Source organism: Coffea eugenioides, chromosome 11, assembly GCF_003713205.1.
Source record: "Coffea eugenioides isolate CCC68of chromosome 11, Ceug_1.0, whole genome shotgun sequence".
Classification (NCBI taxonomy): Eukaryota; Viridiplantae; Streptophyta; class Magnoliopsida; order Gentianales; family Rubiaceae; genus Coffea; species Coffea eugenioides.
In genome coordinates this window covers 49,385,716-49,400,856 of record NC_040045.1, presented here as the reverse complement: position 1 = coordinate 49,400,856, position 15,141 = coordinate 49,385,716, and the positions used below count along the sequence as shown (strand labels likewise).

Sequence of the window (15,141 nt, the reverse complement as noted above, 5' to 3'; positions counted from 1 at the left end):
TCACTTTTGTACTTTTTGATACGTAACCTTTTTGATACTTGCGCCTATCGAGGACCCAAATGTGTAGATGGACTCCTAAATATTTGGTGGTCGTAAATTAGATCTTGCCATCTATTTGGAGCGAATTGGCCTCCCACAGCCAAAAATTTGCATCGTCCCAAAACTATTATATGTTCTTGATTGTACAGGTGGTATAGGGTTTGTTTTTTTCTGCAGTAGCATTTTCGTGGCACCTGTATCGGGCATCTCTCTTCTAGTTATGACACTATATACTTGGGCAGCTCAAGACCTAGCACAATAGATACTGTTAGACGTTAAAGCAACAAATGTTGACAATAAAAGAACAAATTGCAAAAACATGACAAATTTTATCACTTTTTGAAAGTAGTGTTTAACATCTAATCCTAATCATCTAAATTCAAATTTGTCCATTTTTTACCATGAACTGCTGCACAGAGCATTTAGGCTATGTAGCCATTTACATGCTCATTGACTGTGATATTGTTCCCTACCAGACTCCTGGAAAGGCAAAAGATGATACAGAGCTAAGGCTGATTCGTTCATATATGAAATAAGCTGCATTTTTCTGCAACCAAAAACCATTGGGTTTTCTTCTACATCTAACAATAGCTGCCACTCGTCTGGATGGAAGGATAGGGAGAGGAGAAATGGAGAAAGATTAGAATGTTTTCCTTTGAAAGTTTGATGAACTTTGGTTGAAGATCCAAGCTTCAGCCTTCACCATCAAATAGACTTCTCAATGCCAAGGATGCTCTGTTCTCGTATTTATTCTGGTCCTTGGTACAATTTATGTTCTGGTGTCAATGGTTGGTGCTGGACATTCTGGACGGATTCCAGGGACTTTTTATCTGTTTGTCTTTTCACCCCCTCAAAGCCCCTCTAGCGAAACTTAAGAATCTAGTAAGAATTTGGTGAATCTCAAGGTATAGGAGTGTAAAGCCGCGCATGCGCTTTTTTTTCCTGGTCTGCTAACATTAACTTTTCGAGTTCAAACAACCAAATTCCCAAAATAGTAGTAATAAATTGCTGTGTTGCTGTTGTCCCGATTCTCCCGAATGAGAAAGAGGAGCTTCGTCTAAACCCAACTTATAACCGTTTCACATTCATGCGTGTAGTGATAAGTGATAAGCACATGTTCATATTTTTTTTTCTTTTTCCGGTCAATCAGCAACGGTGTAATCTATCGGTTTGACCTCGAACATCACTTTACTTGAACTCGAACTCGATCCTCGATAGGTATGTACTCGAGTTCGAACTTATTGAACATGCATTTTTTTAAATCAATCATATTTAAACTCGATCTTGAACTCAATTGAACACTCAATTTAGGTGAGATGATCTAAAAAAAATAGATAGAGAAAAAGAGGGTTTCTAAAATGAAATGAGAGGTAGTGAGACTGACGATGGAAGCAAGCATGTTTTGTCGGGTTATTAATTTGATTGATTCTCTGACACTCCTAATTCTATACTATCCTATTTTTACAAGGAAAGAGAAACCAATTGAATTGTGTAAGAGACTAGAGGAGAGACACATTTATCTAGATCAAAGGAATGTTTTAGCACATTTTCATAATTGAAAAAGAGTAATAAAAAGATAATAAAGGAAGGAAAATCAGATCCAGCTTGACCATCCGAAAAGTGTAGTTGTAATACTTTTTCTTAATTAGAGTCTCGACTGATTGTGTTTGTGGTGTGAGCACAAATTATTTAAAGTTATTTCACTTTGTATTTTATAATGACTCAAGGCCGATTCAGATGGCAACATCAAGCAGATAATGAACAGCCAGCGATTTTCCTTTTAGGGGTATAACTATTCATCGCCATAACAAAACCATGATAAACAAATAAAGTCAAATTCTTATTCCCGAATATGGGAAGGAGACCTAAGATAATCTTTTATCTTTATTTGAAGAAATCATGCATACATACAGCTTCTGCTGCAATCTGTGTTCAAAAAAGAAAAAATAAAACTTTAATACATCAAATACCCATGCATCCAGAATCATCTCGATGATGCCACTAGATAGAAGAAGAACTAGACAGCCGAGAAAGCTAACAGAATTATACAAATACAAATGTGAACCTACTTTATCAGGCCATATCGGACTCAAGCTGAAACTACTTTGTTCTGGATCACTTTTTACAGGTAAGTTTAATTATTAGAAGATTGTTACCTATGATATCCTAATCTATGTTATATACAGTTTCCTCTCGTTTATCTGTAAGCAAAATTGCCCAAGAATTTCTGAGCATAGTCTGCAAGCTAATGTGACTCTTATCCACCCATGACAGGGAGCAGCTTTGTCAACCAATAATGGACCAGATTCTTGAAACCTAGTTTCTGTTTATCACTACACAAAAAAGTCCTGTTACGGCCTTTGAACTGTTTTATAAGTAAGATGATTCTGCCACATGTACATCAGGCAATCAACTGTCGCATGAAACCTCAAGCAGTTTTAAACTTTTGACTGCAGCCCTTCTGCGCATCTCTGACTTCCTTGACCACATTTCAGTTTGCTCTTTAACATCCCTGGATAATGAGAAATGTGGGTCAAAAAAAGTTGCAACTTAGAAGCAAGAAAGTATAGGCTGCACCATATAGCATATAGCAAATGTAACGTACATGCATCGTGGCACTGGGCACCTGGAATCCTTGCACACCCTTGAGTGTGTACGTATCATGAACCATACTTTCCAACAGTACTGACAACCCCCTGCATGCCGAATTTTGCATTGACTTGAGTGATGAAAAAGCTTTCTAACTTGAAGACACCGAGGGTGTGAGCAAGGGCTGCTTCTTGTCACATGACATTGAGAGGCTTGATCTAATGCATTTAGAACTTCCACCTGCACCATGTACATGAATCGATAAAGAACGATATTATTTCTCCAAATCAACAAAATGGACCTAAGCAAAGTTAGAAACTTGTTTAGTTTCATTATAAAATACACAGATACCTACTCTCTTTTCTTTTTTTCATTCTTTTTTTTTTTTAACATATAGTGGTAAACCCTCAGCCACTACACTTTGGGTATGCAGCTGGTATACTGGCATGTGCAATAGGCAACAAACTCTACCAGCGAGATATTAGGTGTTTGGGCTAACTTGCAGGAAGGTTTCACCCAAATCCCAAAGGCAGCCATCCCTATGCCAGGCCACTCTGAGGGTTCACTATTCTTTTCTAGTTGTGCTATACATTATACTGATAACTAGAGAATTAGAAACCATCAAAATAGAAACTTCAGAGATATACCTGAAATGCTTTCTTCCGCTGTGCTTGATTTTTAGTCAAATGCTGGACCAACTTGTGGTTATGACAACCTTTGCCACTTTTATGGTAGCATGTAATACAAATGTCAAAGCTAGGACAACTCTCACAATGCCATCCTGCTCCAATCATGATATCTCTAAAGCAAATACTGCAGGTTGTCACCATAGTAAATGGCATCTGCTTGTGGAGATCATACAAGATCATCATTGACGAGTGCTTGGCACGGCGAAGAGTATTAAACTGGTAATGGTTTCCCTGACAGAAACTCAGGAAAGAGTGGCGATTTTCAAAGATATCATTATCTAAAATGACATCACTCTCTGCAGTATCGATAGGTATGTCATTAACCGTGACCTGCAAAGAGTAAGCATCCACAGACACAACATATTGAGAAGGCTAAAGTTTTCAACGTAAAAATGTAGAAAGGAGGTTAGACAGTAAATTTAATGCACAAAAAAAAAAAGTTCTCTTCCTGCAATTTCAGAGGTAAGAAATAACCTGTGACAGGAAATGTTCTTCACCGCCAGAGGAAGTATGTGTTTTTGTCTCATTAGGAGTTTGCTCCACTTGAAGGCATCTGCAATAAACACGAGAAACAAGAACACACTTATTATTATGATTCTAGTTTTACTACTAGAATTATTATGCTATCTATACACATATTATGCTATCTATACACATATTATATTTTTGTCTGGGGGAGAACTTATTCTGAAAAACTCTCCACACATTTTCCAACCACCTTTCTGTTACACACAATTATACCAAAAAAAAAAGCTATTGCAAACTCTTCCTAAAAACATGCATCCAAACAATTGCCTTGGTCAAACAACTTAATGATAAGTTATCTTGGTCAAAAAATTTTACAATCAATGCAGTTTATACAATATCGAATAAGTAATGCCACAATTTATTGTTGATTCACGCATGAACTAACAAACAGTTAAAAGTCCACCAATTTTTTCTGAAAAGAATTCCCTTGAAAAACTAGAAAAATGTCTTGGAGCATTGGCAAAAAGCACATTCTTTATCCTTTTCTTCCTTTCTTTTTCCTTTTCTTATTCCACAAAGGATGAGATGAATCCTTCAATTAAGTATTCTGTATTCAAACATCAATTTTTGACCTAAAACATAGCCATAAAAAATTGCTAATCTTAAAGTGCAAGTCAAAGCTTGTAAATACCATAAGAAACAATCAACAGCATGAGCCAAAGACAAACCAATATGAAGAAAAACACGTAATTAAAATAAAATCAAGTAGGTTAATAATCTTTAAGATACAAAGATTCATGAACAACAAAGAGGAGGAGGCAGAAGTACAAAATAAGCAAAAAACTTGAACTAGATAATCACCTTGAACATAAATAATAATTTTTGCATTGGTTACAAAACCAATGTGCACCAGATAGAATTAAGTTATGACAGTTCTTGCAAGTGAACTGCAGGTGGACGACTAGAAAGTCTTCCTTCAAAGGTAAGATGGTATGGCCCAGCTGTCAGTGAAAAAGAGAACGATTAAACAGCAATATTAAATAATTCAATTACATAAATAAGAAAGTTGCTGACTTAATACTTTTGGCTTCAGCCAGGATTCACTATCCCATGTTAATGATGCTAATAAGTAATTATAATTCCGAAAACCATGAATAGTAGCACATATCAAACTATAACCATGCAAAATATTGCTTACTAGTGCATACCGGTGACAAAAGCAAGTAATTAAACAAGGAGGTGATGGAAGAGGGGCTTGGGACTATTAAGCAGCTCCAACAGGGATCCAAGCAATGATTAACATGCTTTTCTCTCCTTTTTTTAATTCTATTCTTTCATTTTCAGTACAAGGGATGTTTTGTTCTCCTTCAAATCGCAACTTGAGAGGATGTAATTTCAATCAAGTCCAAAATGGAGAAAGTTAATGGACCACATATAGATAGACAAGCTGCTTACTGATAGTTATGTTTCTTCTTTTGGTATAGATTTGAAACCAAAAGCATGTAAATTGCATACATTTACAATAGCCATATATAACGAAATTTATTCCTTCATATTTTTGTTAGGTGGTTCTGATCCTTTTCTTTTGATAAGGGCCATGGTTGTAATACTAGAGCGTTAATCTGGAGTTAAAGTCATGCCTAAGCTCCTTGCAAGTTTTAAAAACTCCAGTGAGGTCTATATAGCTTGGCAAAACTGAGGGGTTGCCAGTTTAGTTGACCCAACATATCAAGGTCATGCTCATCAGAAGATCAGAATCCAGACCTATGCAAATGGTAACAAAATACTGCTATAAAATGCATTCTTGCAAATAAAGGACCCTTAACATGTTGAGCAGAAATTACCTTTTGCATCACCAGGATATCTTTTGTTGCATCATCAGTCAGATTGTCAAGTCCCATTGCTTTCAGAGATCGCTTTGTCAAATTTTTGACCTTCCCTCGTGCTTCTCCTTTTGGCTTTCTCATGTCCATTATCATCTCCTCAGCAGCCCCCGACCAATAGTCTCCATCAAAATATGGCAAACGAGCTGCTGTTATCTTGGTACCGCACTCCCCATTTGAAATAAAAAAACGATCATACATATTGGTGTAATCCACCACGATACCCTCTTGCACCGCTTTCTTAAGCATTGACTTGTACCTGCAAATGTAGTATTAGTAAAGCATGCAAAGGCACAAAAGAAGTTGCAAATAGATATTCAAAGTAAAAGAAGGTATCACACAAACAAATTATGGCATTGTTAACAACTACACACTGAATAACTTAAAGAGATCAAAACTGCCACTCAAGGATCCTGTAATTGGTGTACTGCAAAGGTCTAGGTTGATGTAACTCATAGAAAGGCAGTTTTTATGTAGTAAACGAGTGATGTCATAGATCACAGAAAAAGAACCTATGTATTGAGCCTAAGGAGGAACCTAACCAAATACAAAGATCCACTAGGTTGCAAGTCCAAGATCTCCAGTAGCATGACAAGCAATACTGATTTGCAAGCATGAGTGTGTCAAATGGTTTTCTGAGATAGTTGTAAACAGAAAAAAGAAAAAAAGAAGTGTCGCAGAAAACAGAGTCAGAAACATATACCACTGCCGCAACTTTTCTGGCTTTGGCGTTTTCTGAGTCTCGGGATGGCAGTACAGAATATAATCCTCCCCTTTTATTGGTGGGCAAGCCCATATATAGCAGGTTGCGAAGCCCAGTTTCTTGCAGTAATCAAGATAACCAATCTGCAACAATGACCAAGAAAAGCATAAAACCAGCATATAGGTAATATATATGAAAAATTTCACACAGCTAGGAGGAGTAGAAGAGAGTGATTTCGGAAAAGAGTAAGTACCAAAATTTCTTGATATACAAAGGTGCGAAGAGCTTCACCAGAAACAGTTTCTATTTCAGGCCTAAAGTACTTGACAGAATCCAGATATGAGATATAGAGGCAGCGCTGATTTGGTTGACCACATTCTGATCCAAACTCCTGGGCATACATACCAAATAGACATACATCTACGCCTTCAATTTTCTGGAACAATAGGATCACCTGTACACCAAGGATATATTAAGCATCCAGGATATCTCCATGTAAGAAAAAATAGAAACCAGAAAAGAAATATAAAACTCCTGATGTAGTATTGAGTTGGACATTTCCCCTTTTCTGAATTCTTTCCCCCACCTACTATTCTGAATACTATTTCATAGCACATATCAACATATTATTCATAAGAGGCAGCAATTGATAGGAAATATAGTTGCAAGGCATTGTCTTATTGGGGCCAACTTTAACTGTTATATGATATTACATTTTGACAATTAGCTTATGTTTAAGATTTGTATAAACAAGGATCAGATCAATTCCACTAAACAGTCCAATTACAGAAGCAAAATTACCAAAAATTACACTGAAACTATCAAAAACTAATGAGTTACAAGTACTGCTACATATCCTGATAAGAACTCAACCTCTTACCCTGGACTTATATGGGAACTCTTCTGGATAATCTTCATCAGGAAAAATATCCAAGAATTGCTGCTTCACTTGCAAAAGTTTGTTCATAGATAAGACCACACGAACAACGAGTTCTGCTGCTTCAGGTACCTAGTCACAAAAAGTATATCATACAACAAATAACACTGCTATGATTTTGCACTAGAAGAGTATAGGCTATCCAAATTCACAATTAATTTTTTTTCAGCCAGTCTTCCTTTTTCCTTTCATGATGGCAATGCAAAATGATGAGATCTTTCTAACTAGAAACAATTTGCAGCTAAGCAAGCAGCTATTTTTTCCTTTTAAAAGGGTGCCAATTCACTAGCGACCAAGTATTTCACAAAGGGACAACATTATGGTAGTACGCAAGTGATTAAAAGAAAAACATACATCTAAGAATTCACAAGGGGAAAAAAAAGTCAAAACCTCTAACATGGACAATTTGTCACATGTTGTAGGTAAGTTTAATTTATCTTAAATCAAGAAATTCAGTAAGAAAAAGTTCAGCTCAATATTTTACTAAATTAATGAAAGATACTGATCTCCCCCATAGTGTTAGCATTAATGGTTTGTCAACATGTGGATATTGTACATAAATCATCCTGTTATCGAACTAGACTTTCTATTAGCCAAGTTCAAACAGTAAAATTTGTTTAACAACTGTCACACGTCCAGGAAAAAAAAACAACAAAATGGTTTACAACCAAGTTCTATAGATAACTTACCTCATCAAGATCTTTACCCAGAAACTTCGCCCTCTCTTCTCTTTCTCTCTTGAGTTTCCCAAACAGTCTCTGCTCAATATGATCACTTAGTTTTGTACGCGGAAGATCTTTTGCCCCAAAAGCAGCAGGTAGAGGCACATGCTCACCAATTTCAATCTCTTTTAAGCGGCAATATGGACAAATATACTTGGCCTTTCCCTCTGCATCTCTTTTGGCATTATACAAACCACAGATCTGATGTTGCCAGCAACCACACTTGTCACATTGCACCCACTGAACATAGAAGAGATGTCATAGACATTGAACACAAAGACTTTAATTGAGAGGGGAGGGGAAAAAGAAATAGTCTACACAGATGAGTGAGCTAACCGATTCTTCATTTTCCTCATTATTCCTTTCCTTCTGAAGTAGTGCCTTAGATACAGACATCCCCTGTTGTAATGTAATACTACCGCCACGGGACTCCTTAAAGCATCGTGTACAGAAACAATGCCTAGAACCCATTTCATCTAGTGTCCAATAATATATCAAATTGTGCTTGATGCGAAGATTGCAGGATGAACAATACATAGGTGTTGGGCTAAAGACAAGCTGATCCATGTTGCACAACTGGCACTTGTTTTCGGCAACACAACTTTCCATGAGGTTTTCTTTTGACTCCGTTGTAATGCCCTATTAGAAAAACAAAAAAAGCTATGATATTCATCATGGAAAGATGATTTACTTGAATTAATAGCACTAGAAATATTTGACCTGCACAGGAGAAAATGCAAGGACAAGTTCGAAACATCTACATGACACAAAAGGTAATCACAAAAACAAGAACAGGCAACAAAAACAAAACAAATGTCGCAGCAGCCTCTACTGCAGCTTTCAAACTAAAATGTTAATCTAATGGGTATGTTGCACAAACCTGAGCCACTGATTGACTGAGACTGCATATATGTTCATTTATTTCCACAGAACTGAGAAAGTCAACCAATGACACAGGTAGCTTCTTCACATCCTCCAAACTGGTCCCTGATTGATTATCAGTTGCAGCTTCTCTTGAGTCTGCTTTAGCTTTTGATTCAGGTTGGGTAGGCTTGGACAAATAATGTATCCCCCCCTTTTCTTGGACAACGTTTGGCTCCTCAAGAACAGGTAGAATGTCAGACTTCAAATCACCAGATTTGCTAGTCCCATAATTGAGCTTTCCACAAAGAAAGGGCCCATCACCATATGCCACTCCTTGACTATTTTCAGGGTTATGATTTGATGTTACAAAAGCTGTGTCTTCTGAAGAGTGTAACTTCTCTCTTTTCATATCTGGAATGGGATTCTCATGAAAGCATAAGTCTTCCATTTTTGTAACTTCTTGATTTTCATTATTACACAGAGGACTTTCAGACCAGCTTTTGCACTGTGAAGTCCCTCCAGATTTGAAAGATTCATCAACTGAATCAGCATCCGGAGAAGAAGAAACGTTCCCAGACAAAAAGCAATCCTCCAACCTCTTGCGTTTGGGAGGAGGTAGAGCAACTTCACCTATATAAGTGCCAGAGCCAGAACACTCTCTACCATGGACAGCCATCAATGGATCAGATCTTAAATCTCCCAACCCTGACTGAACTCTATCAGCAGAACACAACTCTCGGACAGGCTTGCAAATGCTACAAAAAAGGTAGCTACAGTTTTCATAATGGCAAATAAGTGCGCGGTCCCTGTCACACTTGCAGTCTTTGTCCTGGCATCGCATGTCATGCAATTTCTTCAAAAAGGTAGCTTGGTTCTTCCCTTTATTCTGAACATCATTACTGTGGTGAATATACTGAAGAAGAATGTCCTGAATCGACAAATTAGTTGAATCTGCAATCTTTGATACTCCAATTTGTTGCAAAATAGATGGCTGTTGTTGCTGGCTATGACATTCTTGCTCTACAGAAAATTGGCTCAGCTTCAAGGACCTTTCGTTAGAGGTATAATTGTCACACTGGCTTTCTGAATCAACCTCCCTGATGAGGGCCTTAGACAGCTCATCAAACTGCAATTGTCCAGGCAATTGATTCAATTGTGGAAGTTGATCTTGCAACAAGTCTTCATGAGTTGATATTGCATTACCAGCAATCTGACTGGCAAGAGAATTGGACCCCTGAGGAATCCTATCAAAAACCTGTTCCAAAATGCATGTGTTTGGATAAGGTATCTGCCCATGTTGAACAGATGGTATAGGAAGAACCTCATGATAAACATTCTGATTGGCCTCCATAAGTCTCTGATCTTCTAAGTCCAACTCCCCTACAAGAGAACAATTATCACAAGGCAACGTATAAGAAAACAATATGTACTAAGAAGCAATACAGAATGTAATAAACAATAAATGTTGGAGGTAAAGGCTGATAAAGAATATGTTCATAGTGATTGATCGTGCATATCAATTCAACAGAGGCATTAGGTCCTCCTATCTACTTTCTCGAAATGAATGGATCTTTTTAAACCTAGCTTTACATAGAGTGACACATTTTTCAACTCTCAACTCTCAATTTTCTCACATGTGCATCTCTTGTTCCATTATATCTTCTAGTTAGTCAGTACAAGAATTTATTGAGCAGCAGTATCATCACATAATGACGTCTTTCATAACCATCTCTGTTCAGACATATCAAAAAAAGACCAACCAAACCTGCACATGTGGCCATAGTTCATAGTTTAAATTTGGACAACCAAAACAATACCCTGATTACCTTGTTGCACCGGATTGCAACTTTGCGATGATGGCTTCGATAAGTAGTTTAATCTGATGGAAGGAAAAGTTGATCCTCCATCACAGTATTCACCATCAGAATGCAGGTCCACATCCGAGCATGCCGTGATTGAAGAGATCTGCTCTGGAGAAGTAATGATCTCAGGAGAAATTGACAGTTTTCCCAAAGGTGAAAACATGTTATCTCCATCAGGCGCGATAAATCTACAGGCAATATCCTGGTTGTTGAATCGATAACCTTCATTAATAAGAACTATATGCTCCGGAGAAGTAATGACCTCAGCAGAAATTGGGTTTTTTCCGAGAGAAGTAAACATGTTATTCCCGTCAGATGCAATAAATCTAGAGCTAGCACCCTGGTTACTGAAAGAAAAACCTGCATTTGCAATAATTGTCATGAGACAAAGTAGGGATGCACAAGCACACATATCCACTAAGTTCTACATCCATGCAGCTAAAAGAGTACCTTGAGGCAAATAGTCATGATATACATAGCCGGTACCGTTATGGTCGATACCCGTAGTCATCAAGTCGCCATACTGTGAACTTATACTGTGAAAATCAGGCATCCACCCAAGCCCAGGCGCAGCTATTTGTGAAGACTGATAAAAGCTAGAAGCTTTATTAAGTGGATGAGCATCAAACGCCGGATGGGGGACCAAATTCTGGAATTGAGTGGATAACATCTCCGGGTTCGAATGACACCCCTAAAAATCATTCAACATTGCACAGATTAACTTAAATATGCCAAATTAGTTCCACGATGAAGCTGATTCAATGTAATTTATTTCCTTTTTTTTCCCTAATTAATTACCTTCCTAATTCCCAACTGACCCGTAACCAAAAGTCCGACAATTTAAAAGTACCAAAAATTTTCCTAATTGATCAAGGAAATAAAATAGGGTTTACGGCAAGTTCATCTAATTCGAATTTAGAAACCCCAATTTGGAATTAATCAATATACGAAAAAATTCGATTGTCAATAAACACAATAAGTCTGACGGGATTCTTCTGGGAAAATTCATACCTTATAATTAAAGATAGTATCCACGAAATTTTGGTATCTCGTTCCCATCTCACATGGTTAAGGTTAACGTTGGTATCTGGCTTTCCCTCGCAAAATACTGTTCTTTTTCTTACGTAAGATTTTCCCGCAACTGAAGCGAAATTCAAACAGCCGCAGACAGAATAAAATACTACTCAGGTCTTGGAAAAGTGCGCCCTAGAAAAAGACAAGAAAGAGGAAGGGAGAATGTAAAAACCAGTGGAATTTTAGTTGAAAAGACATCAATGTTGGAGAATTTAAAGAAAGATGTGATACATACTCCTGTTTAACCTAATCCGTTTTACTTACTGCTTAGGATAATCTCCGGACTGTAAGAATAAAACCCAAATTTCCATAAATTATTAATAGTATGTAATAATTCACGTCGTCAACCACGCAGCATTCATCTTAATTAAGACAATTTCAAAATTGCTCCATCAATATTCTCTCTTAATACTCGGATCATTGTACTTAATTTTCATTGTACTCAATTCTAACACATAAAAATACGTGGGAAGAGGAGGAGAACAAATACTCACTAATTTAATTAACTCGAAATTAAACAATAACAAATATCAAGCCATTGCACTTACCACAATTCACGAATCTCAATTATGAGATTTTCTCTTAAAGCTATTCTCAAGACCCTAACTCTTCCGAGTAATAACCTAGCACCACTGTTGGTATATATAGAAAGACTCGAGACCAAACCTAAATCAACTAGTATTCTTGACTGACTTAAACCACTCCTAGAAAGGAAAGTTGCAAAACCAAATACTTACTAATAGGACTAGACAACCTACACTGCAAGGAACCCGCACTTGCCAACCAAATCAGTTCGGGTCGGGACTCTTGGACACCCGACAAAGAAATAAAGAAAGCCTTACTTAGCACTAGAGGTGTCAAAATGGGTGATTTGGGCGGGTTTGGGTTGGGTAAAATGAGTAATGGATATAAGTGAGTCAACTCATTTATATCCATTTAATTAGATGGGTATAAATGAGTAAGTCACAAAATGAATTGGGTAACATAATTACCCATTTATAACCCATTTATTTTAACTTTTTGCAAACTCATTTAAATTCATTTTTGCAAACTAAGTTATCAATTTATACCACTCTTTGTACCCATCATTAGTTTTAAATATTTACTTATATTGTTCAATAAACTTAATTACCAATTTTTTTTCATTTATACTCTATGTCACAAAATTACCTATTATTTAATAATTGAATAATAAGAATATAAAAATTTGAACTAAGTACTATAAAAATTAATATAAAAACTTAATCCAAAAATTTTGAACCCCTAACATTTTTTTCATATATAAATTTAAAATTTCATTTTATAAAGATAAGAAAATAGGCTAAAATTTATCATAAATTGGTAATGCTAAAAAATGAGCAAGTTAACAAACTAAGAGAAAATAAAATAATAAGATAAAACCAACAAATAATAATAATAATAATAATGAAACAAAAATAGTTAACATCATGACAAAATGAAAAATTTGAAAAAAAAAAGGTGGGGGAAAATAAGAGACTTGGGGGGAAGAGAATTCTAAATGGGTTCATTGGGTTTGATGGGTTATCCAATAATACCCATTTATTTAAATGGGTATTATTGGGTAATCCATTTATACCCATATACAAAAATTTAAAATACCCATACCCATCTATTCATGGGCGAGTATGGGTAAATTTAGTCAAGTGGGTTGATTTACCACCTCTACTTAGCACGAGCTATGATCCCGTGCATCTTCCATAATTATAATTTTTACAATCATCCAAACTAAGTAACTAAATGATAATTAAATTACTAAATTAGCTTGGTTTAATTTCCGTCAGTAAAAAGATCTTTGCCCCTCATTCTTCAAGAGAATCAAAAAGATCATTTTCAATTTTGATTTTATTCATTTGGAATCGAGGTTCTTCTACTTCATTTTTATTTAAATTTAATAAATCCTCTCTTTATAGATATATATATCACTCCTTAAGCTTTATAGGCTTGATCTTGTATAATTTGACCCGTTTCTCATTGAACAATGAGCATGAAAATAGGTCAAATTGATTTTTCGATCAGAAGTATGATGTGAAATTTTCGACATTTCCTCTTTTTCTATCCCTATCCCATAGATATAGGTACAATGTTTGAATGAATAGATATTTTTTTTCCTTCTATATGAATCAATATTATTCCATACTAATTGAATTAGATCCCAAATTGATGGGTTAGTATGAATTTATTAATGTGGTTATGCACTAATAGGAGCCCATTTTCCAAAAGATCATAGCTTTTTCGTAGTTTGGTAGATTTTCAAAATCTTTTTCGTTGACCCATGTTGTGTTGAAAGAATATCTATATAATTCGGTGAACATCCATCTGTTCTGAAAATAGGAGACTTGGGAGTAGACCCAAAGAATTTACAATTTAGTGACTGACTACTGTCCCTCTCATTTGAGTTGGAAACACGTCTAGTACGTACAAATTAAGTGAATATAGGGAAAAGCCAAAAAAAAAAAAAAATTATCAATAGTGGTTAAGTGAATATATAGGAAATCCCATTGTAGTTTCAAAACATATAATATAACACTTCATAATTTAAATTAAGCTGAAAAGCAACGGAAATTATCAAAACTAATGTAGGTAAATGAAATGACAAAAATACCCTATTATATATAAGGGTAAACTGTAAAAAAAAAAAAAAAAAAAACTCCCCGTGGTTTAATCAACTTACAGGAAAGCCCCTATGTGATTTCAAAAACTATAATATTCATCCATTTTACAAATAAAAACAGTTGTTCTAATTGGTTAATATCTATATATGAGATAATATAATGATTACAAAAAAACTCACAATCATCCATTGCACACACAAAGTACAACCATCTCTTTTGATGGTTTTTCGACTTCGACAATTTTACTTTCGCTTTTTGTGAATTTTATACAGGTATCGTAGGATCTAATTTTGCTATCCACTCGAGAGATTAAAAAAGATATAAGCAACTATTTTGTAAAATTTTCCTTCACTTCACACAAAGAAAATATATTAAAATTCATACTTTAAATCTTTAAAAAAAGGTCCTATAAGATAATATAGCAAAAATCCAAATTTAGAACTTTATCCCAAAGTAGTGTGCGTATGACCGGTGGTTGACTTCTCCTAAGAAGCTTATATATTTTCCTGAAATTTTTGAATCAAATCTAGCTTGTATTTTTTTTGGGTGTGTGAGTCGAATATCTTTGTCCACGTCAGCAGCCAAGAGATAGTGGTGGGCCGACAAAATATCTGCACCAACCCAAGAAGCCTAGGGCAAAATGTAGCCTACAATGGAATATTGGATTGGACGCTTCTT

The 15,141-nt window shown here is 35.8% G+C and overlaps 1 protein-coding gene across 2 annotated transcripts; it reads right to left on the bottom strand.

Annotated features, from left to right (window-relative positions):
* Window positions 1-2,125: 2,125 nt before the first annotated feature.
* LOC113754069 (histone acetyltransferase HAC12-like) lies at window positions 2,126-12,441 on the bottom strand. 2 transcript variants are annotated; one of them, XM_027298396.1, is made up of 16 exons: window positions 12,379-12,441; window positions 11,768-11,962; window positions 11,207-11,447; window positions 10,721-11,116; window positions 8,911-10,274; window positions 8,367-8,669; window positions 7,998-8,270; window positions 7,252-7,380; window positions 6,625-6,825; window positions 6,372-6,514; window positions 5,630-5,927; window positions 4,647-4,786; window positions 3,792-3,870; window positions 3,276-3,647; window positions 2,645-2,868; window positions 2,126-2,551 (listed from the first exon to the last, which is right to left on the bottom strand). In XM_027298396.1, the coding sequence occupies exons 2-16, from the start codon at window positions 11,813-11,815 to the stop codon at window positions 2,449-2,451; spliced, it is 4,314 nt and encodes a 1,437-aa protein (XP_027154197.1). In that variant the 5' UTR covers window positions 11,816-11,962; window positions 12,379-12,441; the 3' UTR covers window positions 2,126-2,448. The 2 variants fall into 2 exon arrangements, with proteins under 2 accessions (XP_027154197.1, XP_027154196.1); XM_027298395.1 differs by lacking the exon at window positions 12,379-12,441 and having other exon boundaries at window positions 11,768-11,985.
* Window positions 12,442-15,141: the final 2,700 nt, after the last annotated feature.

Coding starts and splice junctions, on each gene's coding strand:
- LOC113754069 (XM_027298396.1), bottom strand. CDS start 11,815: ATGGGAACGAGATACCAAAATTTCGTGGATACTATCTTTAATTATAAG. Junction 11,117..11,206: donor TCATGACTATTTGCCTCAAG/GTACTCTTTTAG, acceptor TTGCAAATGCAG/GTTTTTCTTTCAGTAACCAG. Junction 3,648..3,791: donor AAGAACATTTCCTGTCACAG/GTTATTTCTTAC, acceptor TACTCTTTGCAG/GTCACGGTTAATGACATACC.